Source organism: Nyctibius grandis, chromosome 21, assembly GCF_013368605.1.
Source record: "Nyctibius grandis isolate bNycGra1 chromosome 21, bNycGra1.pri, whole genome shotgun sequence".
NCBI lineage: Eukaryota > Metazoa > Chordata > Aves > Nyctibiiformes > Nyctibiidae > Nyctibius > Nyctibius grandis.
This window is the reverse complement of record NC_090678.1, coordinates 8,180,213-8,193,028: the sequence shown is the minus strand read 5'-3', so window position 1 is coordinate 8,193,028 and position 12,816 is coordinate 8,180,213. Positions and strand designations below refer to the sequence as shown.

The window sequence follows — 12,816 nt, the reverse complement described above, 5'->3', positions numbered from 1 at the left end:
CAGGGCAGCATCCCCTGGGGCTCATCCCCGCCAGCCCCTGGTTCGGCCAGGGCTGGGCCAGCGGGCATCCCCGCCCGGTGCCAGGCCGCTCTCTGCCGCAAGGTTATCTCTGTGTTTGTGTTATTAACGCTAATTGCAGGGGGTTTATTGACCAACTAGGAGAGGTTCTTCCTGTCCTCTCTGGAGAAACACTGAATGTAAACAGAGCGGGGATCTGGGCGGCTTTCCAGCAAAGCGGGGGGGATGGAGGGGAGTCAGCAGTAAGATTTTTATGGTGGGAATCACCTGAGCTGGGCAAACAGTGATGCTGGTGAGCACCGGGCTATAAAGGGCAGCTCCTCTCCTCTCGGCGACCCACCAGAAGCCGTTATCCCTCCTGATCTCCGGACGGCAGGTGAGGAAGGGGAGCCTCGTGGGGCGGGCTGCAGCCTCGGGATGCTCTGAGGTGGCTTGTGGGCGAGCAGAAGCTGGTCCCAGCCCCGGCAGCTCCCAGGGGAGCTGAGCGCTGCCCTTGTTGGATGGGGCAGGCTGCAGCGATGCAATTTTCAGCCCCGCGTTGACTTTTGTTGCTGCTTCTTTGAGGGGAAGATGAGCTGAGTCTGCAAATTGGCCCTGGTGCCCAGGGATTAGCCCAGATAAAGGGGAACTGCGCTGATGTGGCCGATTTGCCTCCCTGGCCTGGGTCTGGCACCACGACAAGCTCAGGGGGTGAGAACGATGCTGTGCACGTAGTCCCTGCAGCCCTACGGGCACCGGCGCTGCCTGTGCCATTGCTGCTGCCGCCCAATGCCAGGGCAGGACTGGGGTCCCTCCACCCATGCTCGTGGCAGGGCTCTCCCCATGTCCCCACAGCACAGCTTGGCTCACCCAGATGCCTCCCACCGAGGCTGGGACTGGTGGGGCTGGGACACCCCGATGCCAGTGTGGGCTGGGTACCCCAAGCTGTGCCTGGGGGATGAGGTGGGGACACGGGGCAGCGACCTGTGCCAGAGAGGGGAGGGGGAGGGCACAGACCCCGGGGCTGCCATCTCCCCAGCTGGCTGAAAGGGGCCGGATTCACTCCACAGCAGGGCAGGTTTGCACCCTGTGGGTGCAGGTGCCATCCCCTGTCCCCGAGGGACATGCTGTGACCCCCCGAGCTCTTGCAGGAGACCCATCCAGGAGCGAGGAGGATGGTGGCAGCGGCCAGACTCGCCCTCCTGCTGCTGGGCTGCGCGGGGCTGCTGCGGCCGGCTGGTGAGTCCCAGGGGCTCGCGGGGCAGCTGCTGTCGCAGCGGGGCCGGGAGGGAGCCACGCTCCTCTCCAGCCGGTGATGCCAGCTGTCCCCCATCCCTCCCTGTGGCTCTCCTCCACAGGTGCCCGGTACATAACCTACTGCCCCGAGGGCTGGTCCTACTACAAGCTCAGCTGCTTCAGGTACTTCCCTCAGCTCCGGAGCTGGGACGAGGCCAAGGTAAGCCCGCCGGGTACACAAGTGGCCGGGGACACCCCGTCTCCCGGGGATGCCCCGGCACTGATGGCCGTCCCCGCAGAGGCAGTGCCAGGCCAGCCACCCCAGCGCCCACCTGGCCTGGGTGGAGGAGCCCCGGGAGGCAGCCACCCTGCAGAGGGTCATCTCCTACTACCAGCGCGTGCAGCCCGTCTGGCTCGGCCTCCGCTACAGGCGTGAGGTGAGGCGGGGGGCGATGGCGGGTGGCGGGGGGCTGAGGGGCAGCGGGGCCGTGCCTCTGACCTCTTCTCCCTGCACAGAGCCGGGCCTGGCAGTGGGCGAGTGGGAACAAGTACAGTGCCACCAGGAGCGGGCTGGCAGGGAGCGGTGCTCACGGGGGGACCTGCGGGATGCTGACCCACCTCAGCGGTGAGTGCCGGACCCCGCGGCCACCTCCCTCACTCCATCCTGGCCAGCATCCCCCCTCCACTCCCTCTCTCCTCGTGTACCCTGGGGCAGAGCTGGTGCTCTGTCCTCGCTGTGGCCCCCGCTGATCCCCGGCCTGTCTCTCCGGCAGGCTTCACCCTGTGGTCCAGCGCCGACTGCGCCCAGCAGCATCACTACATCTGCAAGTTCACCCCCTCACACTGAGCACGGACCCCAGGCCCACAGGGGACCCCATGGAGGACCCCATGGAGGACCCCATGCTGGCGATGCTCCTTCCTTGCCCCCTCTGCTCCTCTCTCCCCAACTCCTAAAAATACATCTATAAAAAAAACAAGCATGCAAGCGCTGCGTGAGTTTGGTGCTGGTGCAAAGCCCTGGTACGCTCCACCCGTGGGCGTCTGGGCGAGGGAGCAGCAGGCGCTGCCACGGCTCCTCCAGCTTCCCGGCTGCCGGGGGCTTCGGCGCTGCCGGTGCCGGCGGAGCCATCTGGGGGTGAGTGCCCAGGAGCTGTGGGGCCAGCGGCTGTCTCTGCTGGGTGCTCGTGTTTGCTCTTGCCCAGCCCTCTGGTGCTGAACAGGAGGGGTGGGGGGACAGGAGTGTCCCCAGGGTGCAGGTGGTGGGGACAGGAGTGTCCCTGGGATGCAGGCACAGAGATCTGGGGCAGAGATGTGGGTGGGGACGGGAGCTGTCATGGGTGTGCAGGTGTGGGGATGGGTGCCCTCCCCCAGGCAAATGGCTCCGCAGGGGTCCGGGGGCTGCGATGCTGCCCCATGGCCCTGTTGACGGCAGCACCAGGACCAAAGGTCCCCTCTTGTGTCACCGCAGTGTTGCCACAGGCATCACGTGGCTGTTTGCTGTTTTGAAGATGGCTCTGCCCCCACCCAGCTCATGGGTTTTTGCTCCCCCGGAGCCGCAGCATGTGACGGAGGTGGGACCACGTCCTGGGCGGCACGGATGGTGCCAGCACCAAACTCCCGTCCGCCCTCTGCTCCGTCCATGGGACCGCGGGGGCAGTCAGAGAGGCCACAGGGCCCCTCACACACCGTGCAGTGACCGCCGCCGTGCCGGCAAGCCACGGGCACCGGAGCTGCCACCACCCCACAGCACAGGGAGCCGGAGCTGCGGGAGAGCCCGTCCTGCTGCTTGGCCCCAGCTCCAGCCGAGCACGGCCCCAGGCTTTGGGGTACAAGACAGAGACGTCTTTGAGTGCCCCCTCCAAAACCAGCGCTTGCTCTGCTGTCCCTGTCGCGTTGGCTGGCGCTCGGTGACCTTTGAGCACTGGGGTCCAGCGAGCCGATAAGGGCCAGGAGGGCTGTGCCGTGCTGCCGGCGCAGTTTATAAAGCACCGCTCAAGGCCCGTCCCGCTGCCTGTCCGTCCGTCCCGCCGTCTGTCCGTCCATCCCGCCATCAGTGCGGCGGCTGGGGCGAAGATGCTGCGCTTGGTCGGCCGTGCTGCGCGCTGCTGGGGGGCGAGGCGGGCGCCGGCGGGGCCAGAGCGGGCACCCCAGGGGGCCCAGCACCCCATGGCCGTGCAGAGGGCATGGTGAGCACCCTCGTGGATCGGGTGGGGCGGGGTGGAGGCATAACCAGGGGGGTTAGGGAGCTGGCAGTGCTCTTAAACCTTGCTGGGGAAGGGGATGCTCTCTCTCCTCCCCACAGTGTCACTGGGGAAGTTGATGCTCGCCCTCCTCCCTGCAGTGCCACCGGGCACAGGGAACCAGCAGGGATTTGGGGTGCTTATGGCCTGGGGTGCTCGCTGGTGGCATCTCCCCGGGGCCACCACCTGTCCCTGAGGCTTGAGGCCACCATGGTTCTGTCACTGCTCCCTCTGCCCCGCAGCCTCTCCAGCACTGCTGGGGCGGGTGCCTGGCCCAAGGACGTGGGCATCCTGGCGCTGGAGGTGTACTTCCCCGCCCAGTACGTGGAGCAGGAGGAGCTGGAGCGATACGACGGCGTGGAGGCCGGCAAGTACACGCGGGGCTTGGGCCAGCAGCAGATGGGCTTCTGCGCCGCCCATGAGGACATCAACTCCCTGTGCCTGACGGTGGTGCAGCGGCTGGTGGAGCGCGGGCGCCTCTCTTGGGATGCCATCGGCCGCCTGGAGGTGGGCACTGAGACCGTCATCGACAAGTCCAAGGCTGTCAAGACCGTCCTTATGCAGCTCTTCCATGACTCGGGCAACACTGACGTAGAGGGCATCGATACCACCAACGCCTGCTACGGGGGCACGGCCTCGCTCTTCAACGCAGCTGCCTGGGTGGAATCCAGCGCCTGGGACGGTGGGTGCAGGCAGGGACCATGCTGTGGGGACAGGGGGGCTGGACATGGGGTGGGTGCTGTGGGATGGGGGCAGGAGGTGACCTGAAACCCAAAGATGCTCAGGCAAGTCTCAAAAGGAGCTGCTGCCCCTCCATGCTCTCCATCACCCCCGTTTCTCGCTTGCCTTGGCTGTCACAGCCATCAGCGTGGGGATGGAGATGTGTGATGGTTGGAGGATGGAGGGTCCCGCCCGCTGACGGCCCCACCAGCCCCCATGTCCTCCCCCAGGTCGCTACGCTGTGGTGGTGTGCGGGGACATAGCTGTCTACGCCACGGGGAACGCGCGGCCCACGGGAGGTGCTGGTGCCATTGCCATGCTGGTGGGACCCAACGCCCCGCTGGTGCTGGAGAGAGGTCAGTGCCACGAGGCCCCGGGGCAACGAGCTGATGGGTGCCATCCCTGGGGGCTGTACATCCGTGTCCCAGCCCAGGCTGGAGCGGCTCTGCCGGCCCCGGTGGCTGCCCGGTGCTGGGTACCCCAGGATCCTGGCTGGCCACATCCCTGTGGGCACCTCGGAGTGACCCAGGGAGGCTGGCGTGTGCCAGGGCTGGCATGGCAGGCATCACCCGTGGGTGCCTGCCATCCGGCTGGGACCCCCTGGCATTCTCCAACAGCCAGCTCTCCCCGTGCCCCCAGGCCTGCGGGGAACCCACATGGAGCACGCCTACGACTTCTACAAGCCGGACCTGGCCTCCGAGTACCCAGTGGTGGACGGGCAGCTCTCCATCCAGTGCTACCTGCGGGCGCTGGACCGCTGCTACGCCGTGTACCGACGGAAGGCGGAGAGCCAGTGGCAGCAGGGTAAGCGGTGGCACCCCCGGGGCGCCCATGCCACCCGCCCGATGCCCACAGCCCCCCTATTGCCTTCCAGATGGCATCCAGCGGCCCTTCACCCTCGACGACTTCAAGTTCGTCATCTTCCACACGCCCTTCTGCAAGCTGGTGCAGAAGTCGGTGGGGCGGCTGCTGCTGAACGACTTCCTGGCCACCCCTAACCCCGACACGGCCACTGGCCTCTACAAGGGGCTGCAGCCCTTCCGGTGGGTCCGCGCGCCCTGTCCCCCGTCCCCCAGCCCAGCTGGGGACGTGCCTGTGCGGGTTTCGAGCCGGCCTCTCTCCGGGCAGTGGCGTGAAGCTGGAGGACACCTACACCAGTAAGGATGTGGAGAAGGCGTTCCAGGCAGCCAGCCAGGAGATCTTCAACCAGAAGACCAAGCCCTCCCTGCTCCTCTCCTCCCGCAACGGCAACATGTACACGCCGTCCATGTACGGCTGCCTGGCCTCCCTCCTGGCGCAGTGAGTGCCCCCAAAAGCTGGCTCGGGGTCTGGGGGAGTTCGTTTTGGGGAGGGCAGCCCCTGGCCCAGCTGCCTTGGGGGGCAGGCGCCAGCACTCACCCCCCTCCACTGCAGCAGAGACCCGATGCTTTCATTGCACGTCACCCCCAGCACGTTCACCCCCCCACCCCGCGCTGTCTCCCAGCCAGCCTTTTCATCCCGGTTTGCTGGAGCTGGGCTGGCACATAAAGCCCTTGTGTCAGCGCCGGGAGGATGAAAACCCCCTTGTCGTGCGGGATAATGGCTGTCCCCTGCCCCCGGCAGCGGCAAAAGAGCCGTGGGAACAGCCAGGCACCAGGGGGGACAAAACCCTCATCCCACTGCCCCTCCTTGGGCAGCCCTGGTGCTCCCCGGCCCCCAGCCCCTGCCGCAGGCATCCCCTTGCTCTGGGGCCACCCGTCCTTGGCAGTGTGGCCACGAGTTGCCATTTGATCTGGCCCCAAGTCCCAGGACGCCCTTGCCTGTGAAGGGGGCAGGAGGCAGCCCCTTACGCCCCCCCCATAGCCCCCAATCCCCTCTAACCCCCCTAACCCCTCACTGCAGATCCTCGGCGCGGGACCTGGCCGGCTCCCGCATCGGCGCCTTCTCCTACGGCTCGGGGCTGGCCGCCAGCATGTTCTCCCTCCGCGTCTCGCAGGACGCGGCCCCGGGTGAGCCCCACGGGAGAGGGGGGCCAGGCGGGGCGGGCGGCGCGGGGCCAGGGCCGCCGGCAGTGCCGTCTCACCCGGGGGGTCCCTGCCGCCAGGTTCGCCCCTGGATAAGCTGGTCTCCAGCCTGGCTGACCTGCCGGCTCGCCTGGACGCCCGCAAGCGTGTGGCCCCGCAGGACTTCGCCGAGATCATGAAGCGGCGGGAGGAGACCCATCACCTGGGTGAGCAGGGCTGGGGGGACGTGACACCTCCTCGCTGGTGCCCCATGGCCCCGCTGAGCATCTCTGCCCTCTCCCTGCAGCCGACCACGCTCCCCACGGCTCCCAGGCCGATCTCTTCCCCGGCACCTGGTACCTGACGCGGGTGGATGCCAAGTACCGCCGGGAATACGCCAGGAAGCCCATCTAGGGGGGATCGGAGCGGCGAGCCCCTGGGAGGGGGATGCTCTCCTCTCTCCCAGCGTCCCTGCTCACCCCCAAATCCAGGGCTGGCTTCTGCGGGAAACCTCACCTGGGATGGCCGGGAAGGAGCCGGTGGTGCCTCGGGCCCTGGAGCTGGTGGAGCTGGCGGTGTTTTCTGCGATGCCCCGGGCGCCATGGGGGAATAAACGGGTGGATGAGAGGGGGCAGCAGCCCGGCTCTGGCTCCTGGTCACCAGCGGTCCCCTCCCGCCCCGGGGCCCTTCCCTCAGCCATGGCAGGGCTGGATCACGGTCCCTTACAGGATTTATCCCGTGGGCACCCAACGCAGGCGCCTGCCCCGTTGGACACGTGCCTCAGTACCCCCCATTTCCCAGGGATGGGAGCGTGCCCCGACATTCTGGGGGAGCCAAGTAAACCCCAGCTCCCCGGTCTCCAGTTTGGGGACGGTAAGGTGCTGTTTTCCCCATGACACCAGCAAATTGAAACATCCCCGGGGGGAAGGAGGGGGCAGGCGACACGGGGGCTCACGGGAGGGCTCAGCCCCCTTGGAGCGCTGCCTGCTCTCTGGGCCATGCCCTGGCACGGGACCGTGGCCGGATGGGACCTCGGCGGGGCTGCAGCAGCCACGGGGACCTTTGCACCCTTGAGCAAGCAGCAGCGGGGCCGGGGCGACAGGAGGGGCTGGGGGCAGGAGGGACAGGACCTGCAGGAGCTTTGGGGTTGGGTACGAGGGACCGCACAGACAAGGCATCACACGCTCTCTCCTCCTGGGCCCTTTATTGAGCACGGGGCCACCCCAAGCCCAGCGTGGGGGCCAGGGGCGGCCGGGTGCAATGGTCCCTTGGCTACGGGGGTTCCAGGTGCTACAGCCACGGGGAAAGTCCTTGCCAGCAGTCAGGGTTTACAGATGGAGCTGGAAGACCTCCGTGACATGTGGCTTCAGCTCGCCAAGGTTGGACAGGGGGGCCGAGAGCCCCACGACGCTCCACTGCTCCCCCGCCACCATGCTGGAGCTGTGGTAGGACTGGAGCTGGATCCCCGCCTTCCCCAGCAGCCCTGGGGAGGAGCAGAGGGGTTAGGGGCTGCAGGCTGCCCCACTGCCCCAGCACGGCTCTGCCCACCCCAACCCCCTCAAAAGGTCCACAATGCTCTTTTTTTCCCCACCCCAAGTCCTTTGCCCCAAGCCCCCAACCCTCTGCCCAAGCCCCCCCATCCCTGTCTCTCCATGCAACACCTGCCCTCTCCCTGCTGCAGCTGGGGCTCACCGGTGAGCGCGGGCAGTGCACTGGGCTCGGAGGCTTTGGCTCTGTAGATGAGGACAGGGCCAGCCAGTGGGGCCGGCTGCTTGAAGGTGGCCCCATTGATCTCCCGCAGTGCCGGCGTGCTGCCCTGCACCGTCCCCGCCACCCGGTGCGGGGTGCTCGGCAGGGCCACCTGCAGCAAGCCGGCGCTGCCGTCAGGTTCAGGGGCCACGTCGCCGTGGGTGGTCGTGACCTGACGGAGAGCAGTGGCCGCTGAGCACCCAGGTCCTGCTCGTGGCAGGGTGTGGGGAAGGGATGTCCTCTGAGGTCACCCCAGGGGATGCCCCCCCAACCATTAGCAGCCCCACGGGGTGACCCCAGGCTCATGCTGCTTGGCAAGGAAGGACAAGGTCTGGGTGCACCAGGCTGACGTGCGGAGCCCGGGTGTCCACGCACCTTCAGCCCAGCCTCCTGGGCCAGCAGCAGGGCGTTCACCAGGGTCACCTCCTTCTGTGCCCCTCCGGCCAGCATGCCCGCAGCCACGGCGGGCGTCAGGTAGCTCCCAGCCTCCCGCAGGGGTGTCCCTGGGGTGCAGGGAGGAGGCAGAGGGTGGATGGGCCGCAGCAGAGGTCAACCCCACGCTGGAGGAGCCAGCCTGGGGCTGGTCCTTTCACTCACCCATCCGTACACCCACCCCTACTCCCACCCATCCATGCACCCATCCGTCCTCCCACCCCCCCATCCACCCACCACCCTCCCACCCCACCATCCCACCACCCTCCTCTCCACCCCTTCTCCTGGTCGCCTGCCCACCTGCCCTCCCATCCCTCCTCCCCTCTGCCCAGCCCAGTGGGTGCCCCGTGCACCGCACTGCGCTGCCCGCCCATCGGGGGCCCTGCGCCCGGGCATGGGGCGCAGCCTGCCCGGCTCACCTAGGGTGCAGACCTGCACGCTGCCCTGCGCTTGCTTGCCCACCGTGTGCAGCACCGTGCCCAGGGCTCTGGCCAGGGCTATCCAGGGCTTGGTCTGGGGCACGAAAGCCTTGCTGAGAGCCTGCCCGTTGACCTGTGAGGAAGAGCAGGGTGAGTGATGGGAATCCACCAGCGAGCACACAGGGTTGCTCCCAAGGCACCCATGTTTTACAGACAGGGAAACTGAGGCACAGGGGTCAGGTGCCTGGCAGGGGGACTCACTATGCCGGCCAGCCCCTTCCCCGTGGCCATGTCCACGATCTGCATGGCGATCTCCTTGCCACAGCGGCTCTGTGCCTCCCGCGTGCTGGCACCCAGGTGCGGGCAGCAGATGACGTTGGGGTGGTTCACCAGGTCACGGTCCTTCGGGGGCTCCTGCCAACACAGCCCCGTCCCACCATCAGCCCCCAGCACCCACCTGGGAGCCCGGGGGGGGACATTTACCTCCCCCCGCTCCCTTGCAAGGAGGGAAGCTGGGGAGGGCTGTGCCCAGCCCCAGTCCTGCAGGATTTGCCAGGCTGCCCTGGCCTGGCTTGGGCAGAGTTAAGGTTACGCTGAGCCAAAGCCAAGCCCAGGGGGTCCCTGTGGCCCCGCTCACCTGTGTGAAGACGTCGAGGGCAGCCCCGCCGCACTGCCCCGACCGCAGCGCCCGCAGCAGCGCACCCTCGTCCACGATGCCGCCGCGGGCACAGTTCACCACCTGCACGCCGCGGCGGCACTTGGCGAAGGTGCTGTCGTTGAGGAGCCCTGCCGAGGTGGGGGTAGCGCCATGAGCGGCGGGGGCTGCATTGGCTCCCCCAAAACCCCCTCCGTGCCACCGCCCGCCCCGTACCCGTGGTGGAGGGCAGCAGCGGTGTGTGCACCGTGATGAAGTCACAGCGGGGCCAGATCTGTTCCAGCGGCAGCTGCTCCACGCCAAAGGTGGCCGAGGCTTCGGGGGTGATGATGGGGTCGTAGCCTATGGTCTGAGGCAGAGCGGGTGCTCGCTCCTGCAGCCTGGCACGGTGCTCGTGGCCGGGCCGAGGGGGTCCACGCTCCCCATCGCTCCCCCCTGCCCTGGCTCCTTACCTTCATGCCGAAAGCCTGCATGCGGGTGGCCACCTCCCTGCCGATGCGCCCCAGCCCCAGCACGCCCAGCGTCTTCCCATTCAGCTCCATGCCCATGTACTAGGGTGCAAGGTGGAGAGTGAGTGAGCGCACCCCACACAGGCACCCACCGCCCTGTCCTGCCCGGGGTGCTGCGCCCACCTCCTACCTTCTTACGGTCCCACTTGCCCTCCTTCATGGAGGCAGCTGCCTGCGGGATCTGCCTGAAAGGGGAGGCTGTGGTCAGCGTGGGGTCAGGGGGCTGCGGGTCAGACAGCCGTCCCCCCGTCCTGCCCCGCGCTCACCTGGCCAAGCACAGGATCATCCCGCAGGTGAGCTCGGCGGCGCTGAGGCTGTTCCCAGTGGGTGTGCTGGGGGTGGAGAGTGGTGTCACTGGTGTGTCACCCCCGGGCTGGTGGGGGTCTGCACCCCATGGGGATGGAGACCCACGGGGGGTGCCAGGGGGTGCCGTGGCTGGGGAGGGCACCCTGCTGAAGCCTCCCCTGTCTCCCCAGGGGCACAGTCAGGGATGACCTCATGCTCCTGCCCTTACTTCATGACCAGGACACCCTTCCTGGTGGCCGCCTCCACGTCGACATTGTCCACGCCGGTGCCCGCTCTGCCCACCACCTGCAGCCTCTCCGCCGCCTCCAGCACGTCGGCCGTGACTTTGGTGGCCGAGCGGACGATGAGCCCATCGCAGTCCTGGGAGGGGGGACAGACACCGCGAGTGGGACCGGGGCCGGGGCTGGCGATCCCGGGGTGGTCCCCGGGTGGGTGGCGGGTTGGGGACAGCCGCTGCCGGGGGCCGTGCGAAACCGGCCGGGCTCTTGCATCAGACGGGAGGCGGGGACCGGCCCCGCTGGTCCGGGGGGTCCGCTGCCACCCCCCGTGCTGCCACCCGGGACAGCCGGCCCCCCGTGCTGCCACCCGGGACAGCCGGCCCCCACCCCCCGCGCGTGGGCGCCGCCCGGCGTCGGGGCGCTCACCCGGATCTCCCGCAGCAGCTCCTCCGTGCTCAGCCCGGGCTTCTCCTGCACACGGAGCCCGCCGGCCTGCAGGATCTCCCGGCAGCACGGGTCCAGGCTGTCGCTGATCAGCACCTTCTGCAGCTTGCCCAGGGCCATGGCGGGGCCGGGCCGGGCTCGGGTCCCTCCGCTCGCCGCCGGGGGCTGCTGCCGCCCGCCCGCCGCGCTAAAAGGGCTGCGAGCGGGGCACGTTGTTCGGGCTCATTGGGTCCCGTCTCCATAATCCCACCTCCTTCCCTTCCCCTCCCCGCCCCGGCCCGCCCGGCCCCCCGGCCCCCGGAGGGAGGGAGGAGGCGGGGGGGAGCGGGGCCGGGGCTGTGGCGGGGCCCCCAGCAGCCCCAGGGCAAGGGGGTGCCCCGGCAGGACCCCGCTGCCCCCGGGCCGGGAGCCACGAGGCCGAGGGGAGCGGGGACAGCGTGTCCCCAGCCCCGCGCTCCGCGGCCCTGCCTCAGTTTCCCCGCCCCGCACATCACGGCGCAGCGAGGCAGGAGGGGAAGGGCGGTGGCAGCCCCGGTGGTGCGGGTGGCTCCCCGCAAAGCTGGGGGTGCTGCTGGCAGGGGGGCAGCCCGGCTCCCAGCCCATGGCAAGCTGGTCCACATCCCCCCAGCTCGCCCAGGAATGGGGGTTCCCCAGGCCCCACAGCCCAGAGGTGAGGCAGTGCCACGACCCCTGCCCGCCCCCCGGCGTCACGTCCGCCCTTGAGCAATGCCCCCGATAAGGGGCCAGGGGCATTGGGCCAGCCCTGGCCACCAGCTCCCAATAACGTGGGGTGCACGGGAGACGCCCAGCAAACGCCCTCCGTGGGGCAAGAGCCACATGGCCATGTCCAGTGACATTGTGGGGAAAAGTGCTGGCCTTCGAGAAGGGACAGTGTGGGGATCCCATGGAGCTAGGCACAGCCTGGCATGAGGGATGGCAAGGGATGGAGGATGTCCCCTTGCTCATGGGGACAAAACCTCACAGCACAGCTGGACCAGACAGACCCTGGGTCCTGCCCAGGGGGGAGTCAGGATCTGGCCCTTCCTTGCCCACCTCTTTCCATGCGCTGGGGGTGGGCAGCAGGGACACAGTGCTCCCGGTTAAGGTCCTGAGGGGACTGAGCCCTTCCCCGGGCTGTGTGTGCCCCATGCTGCAGCGCTGGACTAAGCTGCTCCGTGTGAGACCCGGGGAGGCCCTAGCAGAGCCCAACTGATGGACCAGCACTGCCGAGGTGTGAGAACCCAGTGCTACATACACCTGGCACTGCGCACACCCCGGTGCTACGTACACCCTGGCACTGCCTATACCCCGGTGCTACGTACAGCGCAGCCACGGCCAGGGAACAACCGTGACGCCAGAGGGGGGAAAGTCCAGGGCAGCCGACACAGCGTGAGAGACGGGATCAAGGGCAACCGCTGGAGAAATCTGCAGCTGGGTCCTGAAACAGTCCCTCGGCACGGCTGTGTGACCTGGGGACAGGGACAGGGCTCCTTCTGCACAGCCTCGTGCGTGGCGTGGGCTGGTGGCACCCATGCTGCAGGACATGCTATGGCTGGGACACGGCCCCACAGCCCTGCTGGCCCTTGGCACAGCCCTGCCACCAGCCTCCATTAACCATTAAGACCTTGCTCAAGGTGCCCGCTGACCCGGTGTCTCGGCGCCCTGCTCCCCGTGCCAGCACCGCCTGGGTTTGCCCAACACCTCCGTACGTCTCTGTGGCTCCTCTCCCACGCCTGTGGCCCGCTTGTGTGGAGGCCACACATAGCCAAGCCACCACTGCCATGGCGTCATATTTGCCAGCTTTTCACGGCCGGCTGGTGCCCTCTCCTGGGGAGCAGTGCTGGAGGCACAGCCCCACGGCACCCCAGCATCTCCCTCGCCGGGCGCCTGCTGGGACACAGGGGGTGCT

General features: G+C 68.2%; 3 protein-coding genes across 3 annotated transcripts; 2 read left to right on the top strand and 1 right to left on the bottom strand.

Moving 5' to 3' along the window:
- Positions 1 to 1,172: 1,172 nt before the first annotated feature.
- REG4 (regenerating family member 4) lies at positions 1,173 to 2,080 on the top strand. The gene is made up of 5 exons (XM_068416749.1): positions 1,173 to 1,236; positions 1,356 to 1,453; positions 1,533 to 1,670; positions 1,750 to 1,858; positions 2,007 to 2,080. The coding sequence occupies exons 1-5, from the start codon at positions 1,173 to 1,175 to the stop codon at positions 2,078 to 2,080; spliced, it is 483 nt and encodes a 160-aa protein (XP_068272850.1).
- A 1,226-nt stretch (positions 2,081 to 3,306) lies between these two features.
- Positions 3,307 to 6,661, top strand: HMGCS2 (3-hydroxy-3-methylglutaryl-CoA synthase 2). Its single transcript, XM_068416758.1, has 9 exons — positions 3,307 to 3,419; positions 3,716 to 4,155; positions 4,424 to 4,549; positions 4,833 to 4,997; positions 5,068 to 5,236; positions 5,322 to 5,492; positions 6,075 to 6,181; positions 6,277 to 6,402; positions 6,483 to 6,661. Exons 1-9 carry the CDS (start codon positions 3,307 to 3,309, stop codon positions 6,587 to 6,589), a joined length of 1,524 nt encoding a protein of 507 aa, XP_068272859.1. The 3' UTR covers positions 6,590 to 6,661.
- A 703-nt stretch (positions 6,662 to 7,364) lies between these two features.
- PHGDH (phosphoglycerate dehydrogenase) lies at positions 7,365 to 11,042 on the bottom strand. Its single transcript, XM_068416962.1, has 12 exons — positions 10,890 to 11,042; positions 10,454 to 10,605; positions 10,206 to 10,271; positions 10,070 to 10,124; positions 9,883 to 9,981; positions 9,647 to 9,779; positions 9,413 to 9,561; positions 9,037 to 9,189; positions 8,776 to 8,908; positions 8,300 to 8,427; positions 7,868 to 8,096; positions 7,365 to 7,658 (listed from the first exon to the last, which is right to left on the bottom strand). The coding sequence occupies exons 1-12, from the start codon at positions 11,025 to 11,027 to the stop codon at positions 7,504 to 7,506; spliced, it is 1,590 nt and encodes a 529-aa protein (XP_068273063.1). The 5' UTR covers positions 11,028 to 11,042; the 3' UTR covers positions 7,365 to 7,503.
- Positions 11,043 to 12,816: the final 1,774 nt, after the last annotated feature.